The 16,247-nt window shown below is 29.9% G+C and overlaps 1 protein-coding gene across 1 annotated transcript in view; it reads left to right on the top strand.

Annotated features, from left to right (window-relative positions):
• LOC139491451 (peptidyl-prolyl cis-trans isomerase-like 4) overlaps window positions 1–16,247 on the top strand; it is a 29,084-nt gene that overhangs the window by 7,538 nt on the left and 5,299 nt on the right. Inside the window, exons 10-12 of the mRNA XM_071279152.1 lie at window positions 493–604; window positions 2,649–2,727; window positions 3,447–3,546. Coding sequence (XP_071135253.1) covers window positions 493–604; window positions 2,649–2,727; window positions 3,447–3,546 — 291 coding nt within the window. The remainder of the gene's footprint in view (window positions 1–492; window positions 605–2,648; window positions 2,728–3,446; window positions 3,547–16,247) is intronic.

The raw sequence follows: 16,247 nt of genomic DNA, 5'->3' as shown, positions 1-16,247 counted from the left end.
ATATAAATGGTAGTGGACACGGATAAGACTTGAAAAAAAGAGCATAGAGCTAAGTCCCAATGAGCGTTTTTTGTCTTCTGTGTTTTCATGTCATGTACAATATGAACTTGATTTGAAGACAGGAACTCAATAACAGGAACAACCAAAAGACATCAAGGTCAAGCTCAACATACAGTCTATAACAACTTGAACAATATGTCCTTTATAGTTCAGTCTTTAGTAGTTAAATATAAAGCAACCAGAAACTATCAAATCCTAGTACTCAAGAGAGTAAAATATTTGAAGTTACCATTTAAGAAACTCGTTGATAAGGTTCCTTGCTTAAGCTGTTTTTTTATTCAATTGTGACCCTGTGTAAAGGTATGTTTTTTTTGTATTGCATATGAACCGTCAAGGAAGATAAGTTATTGTAACTTTGTAACTAAGTTATTACCCACTTTGTATAAAGAATTTATTATTATTGATATAAAGAGAAATAAAACATTTTTTTAGAAAAAAGATTGTGAGAGTGCGTACTTTAAGATGGATAATGTACTGATTGATGATAGGAGAATTCATGTAGACTTCAGTCAGTCTGTCTCCAAGGTCAAATGGAAAGGAAAAGGTAAGGGCTATTCCATAAATAAATGTAGGAGGGGGGGGGTTGGAAGGCACATTGGATTAATAATACATGGGTGATGGGTATCAGAGCAACTTTTCACACTATAATGCACTATATTTCTCAATGACAATTGTCTGGGTGGCAGGTGCTGACAAAAACTGCCTTCCAACCCCCCATACATTTTTTTCTGGGATAGCCCTAATAAATTTAAATGGCACAAAATAAATAGAGATTCTTCTGTTATATTTAGGTATATTGTAGTAATTAGCCAAACAAATATATTTTTTTGGGGTGACATGTCTTACATTGTGAATGGTAGAATTCAAATCCTATGAACAGTCTTCATTTATTTTTGCAATAATTTAAATTGGTGACATTTCTGAGTTAACAGATATATATATATATATATATATGATATTTACAATGGAAGTGGCAATGAATGCATATAAGACTATGCAGTGTTCCAGCTAGCATGAAATGGAGGGGCGCCGCGCCCCGCCCCCGAAATTTTGCGCCCCTCTGCCTTTTTTAAGCGCCCCTGCGCCCCTCTGTGCCCTTTTGAAAAAAAGTTTAAAAAACGATCTTTTTTCCTCATATCGTCGCCATTTTGTTGAGTTCTTTATACACACACTTCATTAAGACAACAGATTAAAATTGTTGACACTTTTTACCTGATTATAATCACCTATTTGATTAGAGTCAATTACTTAATCAGGTGAAATTTACGACCCTGTCTAATCCGGTTACCCTGAAGCACCAAACATCGAAGGTAAATGAATTGATTATTTTAACACCTGACGATGCAAAATATAATTTATAAAATAAATGTGAACGGTGTTCATTTCTATTGTATTTATTATTTATTATGTCATTTAAAAAGAATCATTCCAATAGGTCAAAACGCAAAATGCATGAAACATGATGTAACTTTGACCTCCGTAGCAGAGTTCAAAAAATTTAAGGGTCACTGAATATTCACAATTCAGATCGTTTTTGTTCTGATGTTTTTATTTTTGAAACTGATCTTTCAAACTAGTTTTAATCCAGAAGAAAGTAAAAACATTGCTTGACTGTACCTTAAGTTGAATATCTATATCCAAATTAAATTAATTAAAACTAATCCATGATCACAAATTGAATGCTTTGTTTACAATTGTTGAAAGCCATGTGCTTTTTGGCGGGAAAATTCGGGAAACCCCTTATTAACAGGAAACATTTACATTTAATGTGTCTCATAAGCCAAATGATATGGCTGGGTATTGATTGTTCTATGTATGTTTTAATATTGTTGTATGATATGTATGTCAATCAATATGTGACACAATAATAAAATAGATTATTATTATTATTATTATTATAGACAGTAGGAATTTCATTTTGGAAATCATTTTGATTACAACTGCTAAGATTTATTCATGAAAAATTATAATAATTTCTTGGGGTGAAACTGATAATACTTTTTTTATTAAAATAAATTTACATCTAGGGGTATTGTTTTTTTTTCAATAATATTACAAATATATATAAAGTTCACCAGTCTGAAAATACATGGTTAAATGGATTTTAATTCTGAAAAACTCATGTTTATTTAATTCCTTTATTATTTCCATCATAATAAGAAACAAGCTACATGTATAAGGTATTTCAAACATATATGTTTGGCTTTTATATAAGAACATTCAAGACTATTAATATGTATGTGCCTGCAGTAAAAACAAACCTGGTAAGGCCTAAAAAAATTCTACAGGGCCCTTAAAAAAACTTTAAAAATAATTCTACAAAACAACGCAGCGCATTGCGTTGCAAATTCATCTTAGACCCACCATGCATCAAGAAATATGTCTTTATGTGGTAATATTAAGTATTTGATTTTTTTCAGTGAGAACGCGCTAAAGTGCCCTTTTTAAAAACGCGCCCCTCTATTTTCAAATCCTAGCTGGAACACTGCTATGCTAATAAATTGTCTTCGTAGTTAAAGAATTTGTAACATTTTTAAAAAACATCCAAAGAGTAATTGCTATAACAGTTTGTTCATTCTCTCTTTCAGGTAAAGGTGTGGAAACAATAAAAGAAGATCCAAAGAAACCAAAATATACAATTAAAGATAAATCACAGAGACAAGACAAGTATCCTTTCAAGTCAAGAATATGGCAGTTGTTGTTCATTCGTTTTTTTTATGTGTTTTGTCATTTGATTTTGCCATGTGATTAGGGACTTTTCGATTTGATTTTCCTCTGAGTTCAGTATTTTTGTGATATTACTTTTTTCTGTTTCATGTTCCTTGGGTTTTTGTGGTGTTTTTTTTCTGTACATGTAGTGATTTTGTATCATGGATGAATACCACAAATCCTATCATAAAGTTAGAAGGTCAATTTCAACAAAAATGGATTTTTTTGTATACCTTCACCCGAAGAAATTATGCAATTACAAACATCCCAATATGACAGACTCAAATTCATGTAAATTTTATAAGGCCGATTTCTCCACTTTATCAGCTTATTTTCAGATTTTGTATTATGCCAAGAAACATTTTTATAAGCATCACTATTGAATGTTTTTTTTTCTTCTAAATGATGGAACAGCAACTAGAAGAAAGAAAATCGAGATACAAAAGTCAAATCCTAGATTTCAAATGATCATTGATGAAGATGTAACAAAGGAGGTTGTATTAGATTATTTTCTAGTAACCTCCTTGTGTAAGCTAAAAGTATGCAAACATGCATTATTATTCCAATTTTGGGAAAATACTTTAATAATGTGTCAATCCTTAGGATGAAAACTATTTAGTAGAATTAACAAGATACAAAGGAACATATTGTACATATTTATCTTTAACAATCCACAGTAACTATGAACTGGTATTTGAAGAAAATGGTGATAACAAGAGTTCTAAGAAGAAACATAAGGACAAGTCACATGACCGAGAAGATGATTACAGGAATAAGGTATATGAATTAAATGGGTAGTCTATAGATTATAGTTTGTGGGAGACAATTTCAACAAAACTAATGGCACAAAAACTAGGACCAAAGTGTATTTGGGTTAATTAGTCTTTTATACTAAATCAGTTGTTAGTTATGTTAATGTCTTTGATTTTTGTCGAGCCTTCGACTTTAGTCAAAAAAGCGAGACTAAGCGATCCTACATTCCGTCGGCGACGGTGGCGGCAGCGGCGGCCACAAATATTCACTCTGTGGTTAAAGTTTTTGAAATTTTAATAACTTTCTTAAACTATACTGAATTTCTACCAAACTTGGACAGAAGCTTGTTTATGATCATAAGAAATTATCCAGAAGTAAATTTTGTAAAAATAAAATTCCATTTTTTTCGTATTTTACTTATAAATGGACTTAGTTTTTCTTCGAGGAAACATTACATTCACTCTGTGGTTAAAGTTTTTAAAATTTTAATAACTTTCATAAACTATCCTTGATTTGTACCAAACTTGGACAGAAGCTTGTTTATGATCATAAGATAGTATCAAGAAGAAAATTTTGTAAAAATAAATTTCCACTTTTCCGTATTTTACTTATATTGAAGTTATAAATGGACTTTTTATAATGTTCTTAAACTATCCTGGATTTCTACCAAACTTAGACAAAAGCTTGTTTCTGATCATAAGAATATTCAAATTAAATTTTGTGATAAAAAAAAATCACTTTTTCCGTATGTTACTTGTAAATGGACTTAGTTTTTCTTTCAGTTAACATTACATACAGTCTGCAGTATAAGTTTATAAAACATTTATTAGATTCATAACTATCCTGGATTTTTTTACCAAACTTGGAAGCTTCTTTCAATCAAAAGACAGTATCAAGAGGGAAATTTTTATTGATGTTTTTCCTCGTTTTTGTTGAGTCTGCGATTAACAGCAAAAGTAGGCGAGACACTGGGTTCCGTGGAACCCTTACAAATTTTTTTCTAAACAAAATGTTGTGTGGCCCAACTTATCTGAAAAGGCAATAAATAGAATCAAAATGAGTTACTTCCCCTTTATTCATTAACATGCTTATGTTTTTAAGAAAATACTAAAATCCCTTATAAAATTCCCTTTTAATGAGGTTGTTGTCATACAAAAGCATACAGTACTCAAATTTTATCAAATGACTTGGATATTGTTTGTATGACATTTGAATTATGTTTATATCCTCAATATTTTGAAAGCCTCGGTGGCCGAGTGGTTTTAGTAGTTCTACTATTGTAATCACTAGCCAGTCAGCACTGGGGTTCTGAGAACAAACCCTGCATGTGTACCTGCACTTGACTTAAATTTTAATTTACTAGGATTGTCAGTCTTCCAATCAAAGGTCAGTGGTTTTCTCTGGGCATTCTGGCTTTCTCCACCCATAAAAACTTACCGCCACGAAATAGCCCAAACATGGCACTAAAAAATGTCATTTAAACTCCAATCAATCTGTGTAAATATTTTGAAAATAAAGTTTCATGCCACTTTGACATCTTGTTGTATAATGTTTTTTTTTAATTTTTGTCTATTGATTTATAAAAAATGGTGAAATACCAATCTTTGTTCAATTTCAATGTGCAATAAATTACTAAAAGTACAAAAGTTAATGTCTTCTTATGATTAGAACAGAACATACTATGAGTAATTTATTTATATTATTGTTCAAGATTAATAAATTATAAATGCTTATTAAAATCCTCATTAAAGTCTTTATTAATTAAAGTGTATGGAAAGATATGTTAACATGGATTGAAGTTAATTTTGCTCTTCCTCATGTGCTGATTTATTTCGTCAACAAAAACTAATGAAATAACAAATGGTTCATTTATTGTAGAAAAACAAGTTTTAATTTGCATATTTAAAACTTGTTTCAGGAACAAATTATAGATTTATCCATAAAATTTATTTTAATTGGTATTCAAATCAACAATATTCACACACTTCCTTACTTATAAATATTGTTTTGTACAAAAACACATTGCAATGTTACATGAGACTTATTTTCTTATTTTCTAGTTTAGGGAATATTATTTTAGTTTTTAGGGAAGATGAAATTTTAAATGAAAAATTATTTCAACTATCATGCATTCACAACTGCTAAATTTACATATGGTATTTGCATTAGAAGAAAACTTTATTAGTTATTTATTGGTAAGCTATATATCAAGATATATTTTATTTAGATAGCCAAACAACTTAAAAACCACAAAAGATATCTAAGGAATATTTTGTGAAAATGAATATTTTATTTGTCAGAAAAAAAAAATGAGTTACTGCCCTTCTTCCAGGATATTCTGATAGGAATATTTATAGAGTAGCCTTGTGAACATTGGAAAATATGATTAAATGGAGATACAAGGTCTGACTGTACTCTAACATATTACTCAAAGCACTAAACCATTAACTCAAGATTGTATTTAAATATTAAGTTTTGAAATTATGTATTTATATTTTCTAAAGACATTTCATGCTGCAACTGTACCTCTCTGTCAAATTTTATGGAAAGTTTATTCATTTATGTACTATTAAAAACAACTTGCTGTGTCCTAGATCTTGAAAAATTGTTGGTTCAATGACTGACAAAAATGCCAATACTTCCATCATTCAATATTATAAAAATGAGTTATATTTATGCCAGCCTATGATAGTAAATTAGTCCATAAGTTTTTGGTTAATGTTAAATACTATAAATGAAGTAAAATCATAGGTTTATTACTTTTAAATTACATGTTTATGCCAAGATAAGGTTTTTGAGCTAGCATTTTATTTTGTAATATTAATAAATCAAAACTGGTTATCAGCAGAATCATTAAAGTCTTTGTAAATCATATTGCATGTAATAATATGTAGACATGGATTGGGCTTTTCTGCATTTTTCGTCTATTTATACAAAACAAAAATAATAAAGTATCAAATGATTCATTTATTGTAGAAAAAGAACAAGTCTTTATTTGCATATTTAAAACATGTTTTAGGAATGAATTATTGCAATATTTACAAAATGCGATTAAATCGATGATAATTTTCATATTAAATGCATATTTTACATAAAATTTACAGATGTGCATTAGATAAAAGATTACATCAGTTTTGTATGGAATATGGGTAATATAATCTGTTAAACTGACTGTTAAACTAAATGCATTTTGAACATTTGCATATTACTGCAAATTAATGTCATGAATGTAAGGTTTTATTAATGGGAAAAATTTAACATTATACATCAATTTCTGAAAATACATCATCACAAACTGATGAAATATGGGAGAAAGGGGGAATTTAGAGTGAGAATTATTTCAACACATCTTTTGGACCACCATGCATGCAATGTTTTTCAATAAACTTAAACTGATTTTTTTACACCAGTGGTTGATTTTAAACTGAGAATTTAACTTAATATTTCAGTCAGAATATTTGTAAACAAATGTAAGGAAATTACTTCAAATTCCCTTTTAATGAGGTTGTTGTCATACAAAAGCATACAGTACTCAAATTTTATCAAATGACTTGGATATTGTTTGTATGACATTTGAATTATGTTTATATCCTCAATATTTTGAAAGCCTCGGTGGCCGAGTGGTTTTAGTAGTTCTACTATTGTAATCACTAGCCAGTCAGCACTGGGGTTCTGAGAACAAACCCTGCATGTGTACCTGCACTTGACTTAAATTTTAATTTACTAGGATTGTCAGTCTTCCAATCAAAGGTCAGTGGTTTTCTCTGGGCATTCTGGCTTTCTCCACCCATAAAAACTTACCGCCACGAAATAGCCCAAACATGGCACTAAAAAATGTCATTTAAACTCCAATCAATCTGTGTAAATATTTTGAAAATAAAGTTTCATGCCACTTTGACATCTTGTTGTATAATGTTTTTTTTTAATTTTTGTCTATTGATTTATAAAAAATGGTGAAATACCAATCTTTGTTCAATTTCAATGTGCAATAAATTACTAAAAGTACAAAAGTTAATGTCTTCTTATGATTAGAACAGAACATACTATGAGTAATTTATTTATATTATTGTTCAAGATTAATAAATTATAAATGCTTATTAAAATCCTCATTAAAGTCTTTATTAATTAAAGTGTATGGAAAGATATGTTAACATGGATTGAAGTTAATTTTGCTCTTCCTCATGTGCTGATTTATTTCGTCAACAAAAACTAATGAAATAACAAATGGTTCATTTATTGTAGAAAAACAAGTTTTAATTTGCATATTTAAAACTTGTTTCAGGAACAAATTATAGATTTATCCATAAAATTTATTTTAATTGGTATTCAAATCAACAATATTCACACACTTCCTTACTTATAAATATTGTTTTGTACAAAAACACATTGCAATGTTACATGAGACTTATTTTCTTATTTTCTAGTTTAGGGAATATTATTTTAGTTTTTAGGGAAGATGAAATTTTAAATGAAAAATTATTTCAACTATCATGCATTCACAACTGCTAAATTTACATATGGTATTTGCATTAGAAGAAAACTTTATTAGTTATTTATTGGTAAGCTATATATCAAGATATATTTTATTTAGATAGCCAAACAACTTAAAAACCACAAAAGATATCTAAGGAATATTTTGTGAAAATGAATATTTTATTTGTCAGAAAAAAAAAATGAGTTACTGCCCTTCTTCCAGGATATTCTGATAGGAATATTTATAGAGTAGCCTTGTGAACATTGGAAAATATGATTAAATGGAGATACAAGGTCTGACTGTACTCTAACATATTACTCAAAGCACTAAACCATTAACTCAAGATTGTATTTAAATATTAAGTTTTGAAATTATGTATTTATATTTTCTAAAGACATTTCATGCTGCAACTGTACCTCTCTGTCAAATTTTATGGAAAGTTTATTCATTTATGTACTATTAAAAACAACTTGCTGTGTCCTAGATCTTGAAAAATTGTTGGTTCAATGACTGACAAAAATGCCAATACTTCCATCATTCAATATTATAAAAATGAGTTATATTTATGCCAGCCTATGATAGTAAATTAGTCCATAAGTTTTTGGTTAATGTTAAATACTATAAATGAAGTAAAATCATAGGTTTATTACTTTTAAATTACATGTTTATGCCAAGATAAGGTTTTTGAGCTAGCATTTTATTTTGTAATATTAATAAATCAAAACTGGTTATCAGCAGAATCATTAAAGTCTTTGTAAATCATATTGCATGTAATAATATGTAGACATGGATTGGGCTTTTCTGCATTTTTCGTCTATTTATACAAAACAAAAATAATAAAGTATCAAATGATTCATTTATTGTAGAAAAAGAACAAGTCTTTATTTGCATATTTAAAACATGTTTTAGGAATGAATTATTGCAATATTTACAAAATGCGATTAAATCGATGATAATTTTCATATTAAATGCATATTTTACATAAAATTTACAGATGTGCATTAGATAAAAGATTACATCAGTTTTGTATGGAATATGGGTAATATAATCTGTTAAACTGACTGTTAAACTAAATGCATTTTGAACATTTGCATATTACTGCAAATTAATGTCATGAATGTAAGGTTTTATTAATGGGAAAAATTTAACATTATACATCAATTTCTGAAAATACATCATCACAAACTGATGAAATATGGGAGAAAGGGGGAATTTAGAGTGAGAATTATTTCAACACATCTTTTGGACCACCATGCATGCAATGTTTTTCAATAAACTTAAACTGATTTTTTTTACACCAGTGGTTGATTTTAAACTGAGAATTTAACTTAATATTTCAGTCAGAATATTTGTAAACAAATGTAAGGAAATTACTTCAAATAGGAATAAAGGATGATTGTAGGTAGTCACAGAAAACAGCTAGAGTATACATGTAAAAGAATACCAAGAGGCATAAAATAGTATTATATCTTGTTTTTGCCTAACTTGAATATTTTAAAAGATAAAGAATAAAAATGAGTTACTTCCCTTTATCCATGAAGTGTCCAATATTAGTGAAGTTGTTTAGATGCTTACAATACTCAAACTTAAAACCTTTCTTCGAATGTTAATCATTGGTTCAAGATATTATTTTGACATTAGATTAGGTTATTTATAAAGTGATGTTTTCCATTTTACTTATGCCAGTTTTACATTTTTGTGTCATTTGAAAAAGTTGTTAAATTTGAATTACAAAAATGCATACTAGGGTTTGTTAAATTCCAATGTCCAATACATTACAATACGTACCAAAGTTCATGTCTCCAAATAATTAGAACAGAACAGAAAATAAGTTGGGGGTCATTCATAATTGTCATCGAAACATACACTTTTTCAGACCCCCACCCTCCCCCAAAAAGTGTACATCAACAATTTTCAGATTTCATGCCAAGAATCAATCATTCTTAATAAAAAGAAGATAAAGTCTATTATAGTTTAGTTTGATATAGAAATTTGCATTGAAAATGAACTGAAACATATCTGACTGTTTTATTTGATAAAAAAAATAAAGTGCACTGTAAAAATGTTGAATTTTTAACCCCCTCCCCCAAGTGTATTTTTTATACACTTTGGAAAATGGTTAACAATTATGGATGACCCCTTTAGTAATTTATTTTATTTTTATTACATAATTGTTAATAAATTAGATGTGCTAATAGAAGCCCTATTAAAGTATTTGTAAATCATATTCTATATAATAACATCTAGACATAGATTGTGTTCTTCCTCATCTGTTGATTTATTTATTCAAAACAAAAAGTAATAAACATCAAATGATTCATTTAATTTATTTTATGAAAGCGACAAGTTTAAATTTGCATATTTGAACCAAGTATCAGGATCAAATCAATGCTATTGTAAATTTTGAAATTATTGTGAGGTTATTATTGAGGATAAAGTGACTGGGTGGGTATTCTTATAAACTTGCATTCTGATTTTCTAGAAATAAAAAAAAAAAAAAATCTTGCATTTTTGTCTATTCTTAAAAATCTCAATATATTTTCGAATTTATAGTGTCTATCACAAGCCTGTCTTCTCTTTGTAGGTGGTTTTATTTATATTTCAGTCTTGATGATATTAGAATTAAAGAACTGTTGCATGCTGATTCTTTTGCTTGAAAGTTATCTGTAATCAGCTTATTGGTTTCTTCTGTCCACAGGGGCCTCGGTGGCAAAGTGGTATCAGTAGTTCTACTACTGTAATGAATGCAATAATCACTAGTCAGTCTTCACTGAGGTTGTGAGTTCGAACCCTCTCTTTGTGGGTGCACTTGACTTCAATCTCAATTGACTGTGATTGTCAGTTTTCCTATCGCAGGTCTGTGATTTTCTCCAGGCACTCCCGGCTTCCTCCACTGACGCCACAAAATAGCCCCAAAATGGTGGTTAAAAGTGGTGTTAAAATACCAACAATCAATCAATCAATCTGCTGTCTACATGATATTTCCTTTAGTAATTAATTATCCAGTGGCACAATGTAGAATAAATTCTCCCTCATTTTTATCCAGGAGGCCCTCTTTTACTAGGCCTTCTTATTGTAATAATGTTAATAAATGTATTTACACTTTTGGTATTTAGCTGTATTTTGCCTCGGAATGACCTGATATCACCTCCGAATAACCTTTTGACTTCAAGCAACAATCACTTTTTAGTTGTGACGTCAAATATTTTGATTATGAAGTCAAAGTTTATGGGAACGTGTGTGATGTTATGTAATGGCGAACAAAATTTGCATACAAGTGTAAATACGTCTATTTGTACTTGTCCTGCAAATGCATGAAATATTTGTAGCTGGACATTAAGCAAGCAACAATCAATGGTATTTTCATTCCCATTATTATAAATTCATATAGAAATCTAGAACTATAACTGGTTTTAATTTGCATATTAGAAAGTTGCATCAGAAACAAATCATGATCATATTATAGATAACATTCAATGATTTTACTTTTAAATTTGCAGATGAGCAGATTAAATCAGTTTTACACACTATTTAAGTACTAATATTTGCTAAACAGACTGTTAATGCATTTGATTTTTTTGCATATCATTGTCAACAAGATATAAATATGACATTTTTAGTTTAGATCAGGATGCATTAATTTCTGAAAATGCAGTACTAAAAACTAATTGATTTAGAGTTTAAATTAGAAATATTTTTCTAAAATAAACTGAACAAACGGCTAAATTATGTATGTGATGTTTAAGCATGTTAAAGGGGAAGATATGATAATACCCTTTTTTTGGCCCCTTGAATTACAAAAAAGACTGCAAACTAATGTTAGTTCAGCTTCTTTGTTACAAAAACTACCAAAGTTTAGGTCTTCTTATTATTACATAGAACTGAAATTGATTGTCAGATTCATTTATTTTATTTTGTAATATTAATAAATAAGAATTGCTGATAAAAATCACCATTAAAGTCTTTATTAAATATATTGTATATAAGGATGTATATATATGTAGACATTGATTGTAGGTCACTGTGAATAAATAAATTTATTTATATTTTTATTTTATTTTTTAAGATTGATGAATAAGAGTACAAATCAAAATGCCATTAATGTCTATATTTAATTGTATGCTGTGTAGTAATATGTAGACATGCATTGTCTATTTCAATGTACTCTAAGTTCCTCATGCCATGCTTTATTTATTAAAAACAAAAACTAATGAAATATCACTTGATTCATTGAATGTTGAAAAACAACAAGCTTTAATTTGCATATTTGCACTTGTTTAAAGAGAAAATCAAGGCCATATTTACACATCTTTTTGGTTTTTTGTAGAGGCCCATGTAATTCAGTCTTGAAAGTAGATTTTTGAACTCTTTGTCTATTTTTTTTATGCCCCTACCAGCGTGCAATTAGTTTCCGTTCTCTAACTTAAGTTTACCTCAACCAGATGTCATGAAACTTAATATACACAATGCTTATTTAAGGGCCTTGGTGGCCAAGTGATCTAAGTAGATCTTCTACTGTAATCACAGCCAGTCAACACTGAGGTTGTGAGTTTGAACCCTGCTCGTGCGGGATGTACTAGACTCCAATCTTAATTGACTAGGATTGTCAGTTTTCCAATGGAAGGTCAGTGGTTTCTCTGGATACTCTGACTTCCTCCACCTATAAAAACTGACGGCCAAATGTGGCACTTAAAAGTGGTGTTAAAACACCAACAATCAATCGCAATGCTTATTACAACAACACAGATCACATTTGAATTTGGGTGGTGTCACTTTTAGCTTTCTAGAGGTAAGCCCCTTTACAAATAGAAAAATTGCTGAATTTTACGATTCATTCTCTGACTCAACTTTGCCTCAACCAAATGTTATGAAACTTATACCCATTGCTTATCACCACATAACTCATATCATGACAAATTCAGTTAGCGTCATGTTCACTTCTTGTTGTGTTATGTCCTTTTGTAATGTTATATATAATTGTGGGCATCAGCTGTGCTCCCATCCTCCATTTTTTTCATCTATTTTATTTGTTTGGTTCCTCTTTGTATTTTCTTCTGTTTTTCAAACTGCAGAAATAAAACAGTTTTAATTGGCATATTTTAAACTTGCAGTTTCAGAAACTTGTTTGAATTGTTATACATTTTGTTATTTTTGGTCTTTTATCACTTACCCAATGTAGTATAAACTATAATTGTCTCATTTGCAATCTTACCTCATCTAGTTATGTTTATATGGTCATATTTATAAATCAAATTCAAATAAAGGATAACATTTTTCTTCAAATTCAATGTAGTAGATCATGCTTCGATAACAGAGATTAAATCAGTATTACACATTAGCTAGAAATAAAATCTTTTAATGACTGTATATGCATTCGAAAATCTGCATATAACCATAAAACAAGAAATTAATGTAATAATATTAATAATTACAGGGTGCATTAATTACTGTAGATTCATTACTAGCTCACCTGGCCTGAAGGGCCAAGTGAGCTTTTCTTATCACTTGGCGTCCAACGTCCTGCGTCCGTAAGATTTTACAAAAATCTTCTCCTCTGAAACTACTGGGCCAAATTTAACAAAACTTGGCCACAATCATCATGTGGGTATCTTGTTTAAAAAATGTGTCTGATGACCCTGCCAACCAACCACCATGGCTAAAAATAGAACATAGGGGGTAAAATGTAGATTTTGGCTTATATCTCTGAAACCAAAGCATTTAAAGCAAATCTGACTTGGGAGTAAAATTGTTTATCAGGTCAAGATCTGTCTGCCCTGAAATTTTCAGACAAATTGGACAACCCATTGTTGGGTTGCTGCCCCCAAATTAGTAATATTAAGGAAATTTTGCAGTTTTCGGTTATTATATTGAATATTATAAAAGATAGAGATATTAAACTGTAGATAGCAAAATGTTCAGCAAAGTAAGATCTACAAATAAGTCAACATGACCAAAATTGTCAGTTGACCCCTTTAGGAGTTATTGCTCTTTATAGATAATTTTTAACCAGTTTTCCAACATTTTAGTAATCTTTTAAAAAAATCTTCTCCTCTGAAACTACTGTCCAAATTTAACCAAACTTGGCCACAATCATCTTTTGGGTATCTTGTTAAAAAAATGTGTCTGATGACACCACTCACCAACCAAGATGGCCAACATGGCTAAAAATTAGTATTGTCAACGGTTAACCGGTTAACTGTTCGAACAACCGAATACAGAATACCAAAAACGCTAAACCGGTTAACTGGACTTTTTTTTCAATTTTAATATATTTGATATAAATTTGTATTGAAATCATTAAATAGTGTTTTCTTTAAAAATTGTTGTCGTGTTTTAATTTGGCAGATCAATTGTCAAGTCGTTGATTGGTATTGTTAATCCAAAAATATAAAATTAAATAGAACTTGTCTCTCAGCTTTGGCAAGATCTTAAGGAAACATAATTAGTTTCATGTTTTTAACACTAATTTTTTATATATATATAATCATTAATACGATTAATTTTTATACGACCGCAAAATTTGAAAAAAATTTCGTCGTATATTGCTATCACGTTGGCGTCGTCGTCTAAGTCGTCGTCGTCCGAATACTTTTAGTTTTCGCACTCTAACTTTAGTAAAAGTGAATGGAAATCTATGAAATTTTAACACAAGGTTTATGACCACAAAAGGAAGGTTGGTATTGATTTTGGGAGTTTTGGTCCCAACATTTTAGGAATTAGGGGCCAAAAAGGGCCCAAATAAGCATTTTCTTGGTTTTCGCACTATAACTTTAGTTTAAGTTAATAGAAATCTATGAAATTTTGACACAAGGTTTATGACCACAAAAAAACGGTTGGGATTGATTTTGGGAGTTTTGGTTTCAAGTTTAGGAATTAGGGGCCAAAAAAGGGCCCAAATAAGCATTATTCTTGGTTTTCGCACAATAACTTTAGTTTAAGTAAATAGAAATCTATGAAATTTAAACACAAGGTTTATGACCATAAAAGGAAGGTTGGTATTGATTTTGGGAGTTTTGGTCCCAACAGAATAAGGGGCTCAAAGGGTCCAAAATTAAACTTTGTTTGATTTCATCAAAATTGAATAATTGGGGTTCTTTGATATGCCGAATCTAATTGTCATGACTGTGTATGTAGATTCTTAACTTTTGGTCCCGTTTTCAAATTGGTCTACATTAAGGTCCAAAGGGTCCAAAATTAAACTTAGTTTGATTTTGACAAAAAATGAATCAGTTAGGTTCTTTGATATGCTGAATCTAAAAATGTACTTAGATTCTTGATTATTGGCCCAGTTTTCAAGTTGGTCCAAATCGGGGTCCAAACTTAAACTTTGTTTGATTTCATCAAAAATTGAATAAATGGGGTTCTTTGATATACCAAATCTAACTGTGTATGTAGATTCTTCATTTTTATACGACCGCAAAATTTGAAAAATTTTTCGTCGTATATTGCTATCACGTTGGCGTCGGCGTCATCGTCGTCGTCGTCGTCCGGCGTCCGAATACTTTTAGTTTTCGCACTCTAACTTTAGTAAAAGTGAATGGAAATCTATGAAATTTTAACACAAGGTTTATGACCACAAAAGGAAGGTTGGTATTGATTTTGGGAGTTTTGGTCCCAACATTTTAGGAATTAGGGGCCAAAAAGGGCCCAAATAAGCATTTTCTTGGTTTTCGCACTATAACTTTAGTTTAAGTTAATAGAAATCTATGAAATTTTGACACAAGGTTTATGACCACAAAAGAACGGTTGGGATTGATTTTGGGAGTTTAGGTTTCAACAGTTTAGGAATTAGGGGCCAAAAAAGGACCCTAATAAGCATTATTCTTGGTTTTCGCACAATAACTTTAGTTTAAGTAAATAGAAATCAATGAAATTTAAACACAATGTTAATGACTACAAAAGGAAGGTTGGTATTGATTTTGGGAGTTTAGGTCCCAACAGTTTAGGAATTAGGGGCCAAAAAGGGACCCAAATAAGCATTTTTCTTGGTTTTCGCACCATAACGTTAGTATAAGTAAATAGAAATCTATGAAATTTAAACACAAGGTTTATGACCATAAAAGGAAGGTTGGTATTGATTTTGGGAGTTTTGGTCCCAACAGAATAAGGGGCCCAAAGGGTCCAAAATTAAACTTTGTTTGATTTCATCAAAATTGAATAATTGGGGTTCTTTGATATGCCGAATCTAATTGTCATGACTGTGTATGTAGATTCTTAACTTTTGGTCCCGTTTTCAAATTGGTCTACATTA

The sequence above is a fragment of the Mytilus edulis genome, chromosome 10 (genome assembly GCF_963676685.1).
Source record: "Mytilus edulis chromosome 10, xbMytEdul2.2, whole genome shotgun sequence".
NCBI classification, from domain to species: Eukaryota; Metazoa; Mollusca; class Bivalvia; order Mytilida; family Mytilidae; genus Mytilus; species Mytilus edulis.
The sequence above is the reverse complement of the archived record's forward strand: the minus strand, read 5'-3'. Positions and strand labels throughout refer to the sequence as shown.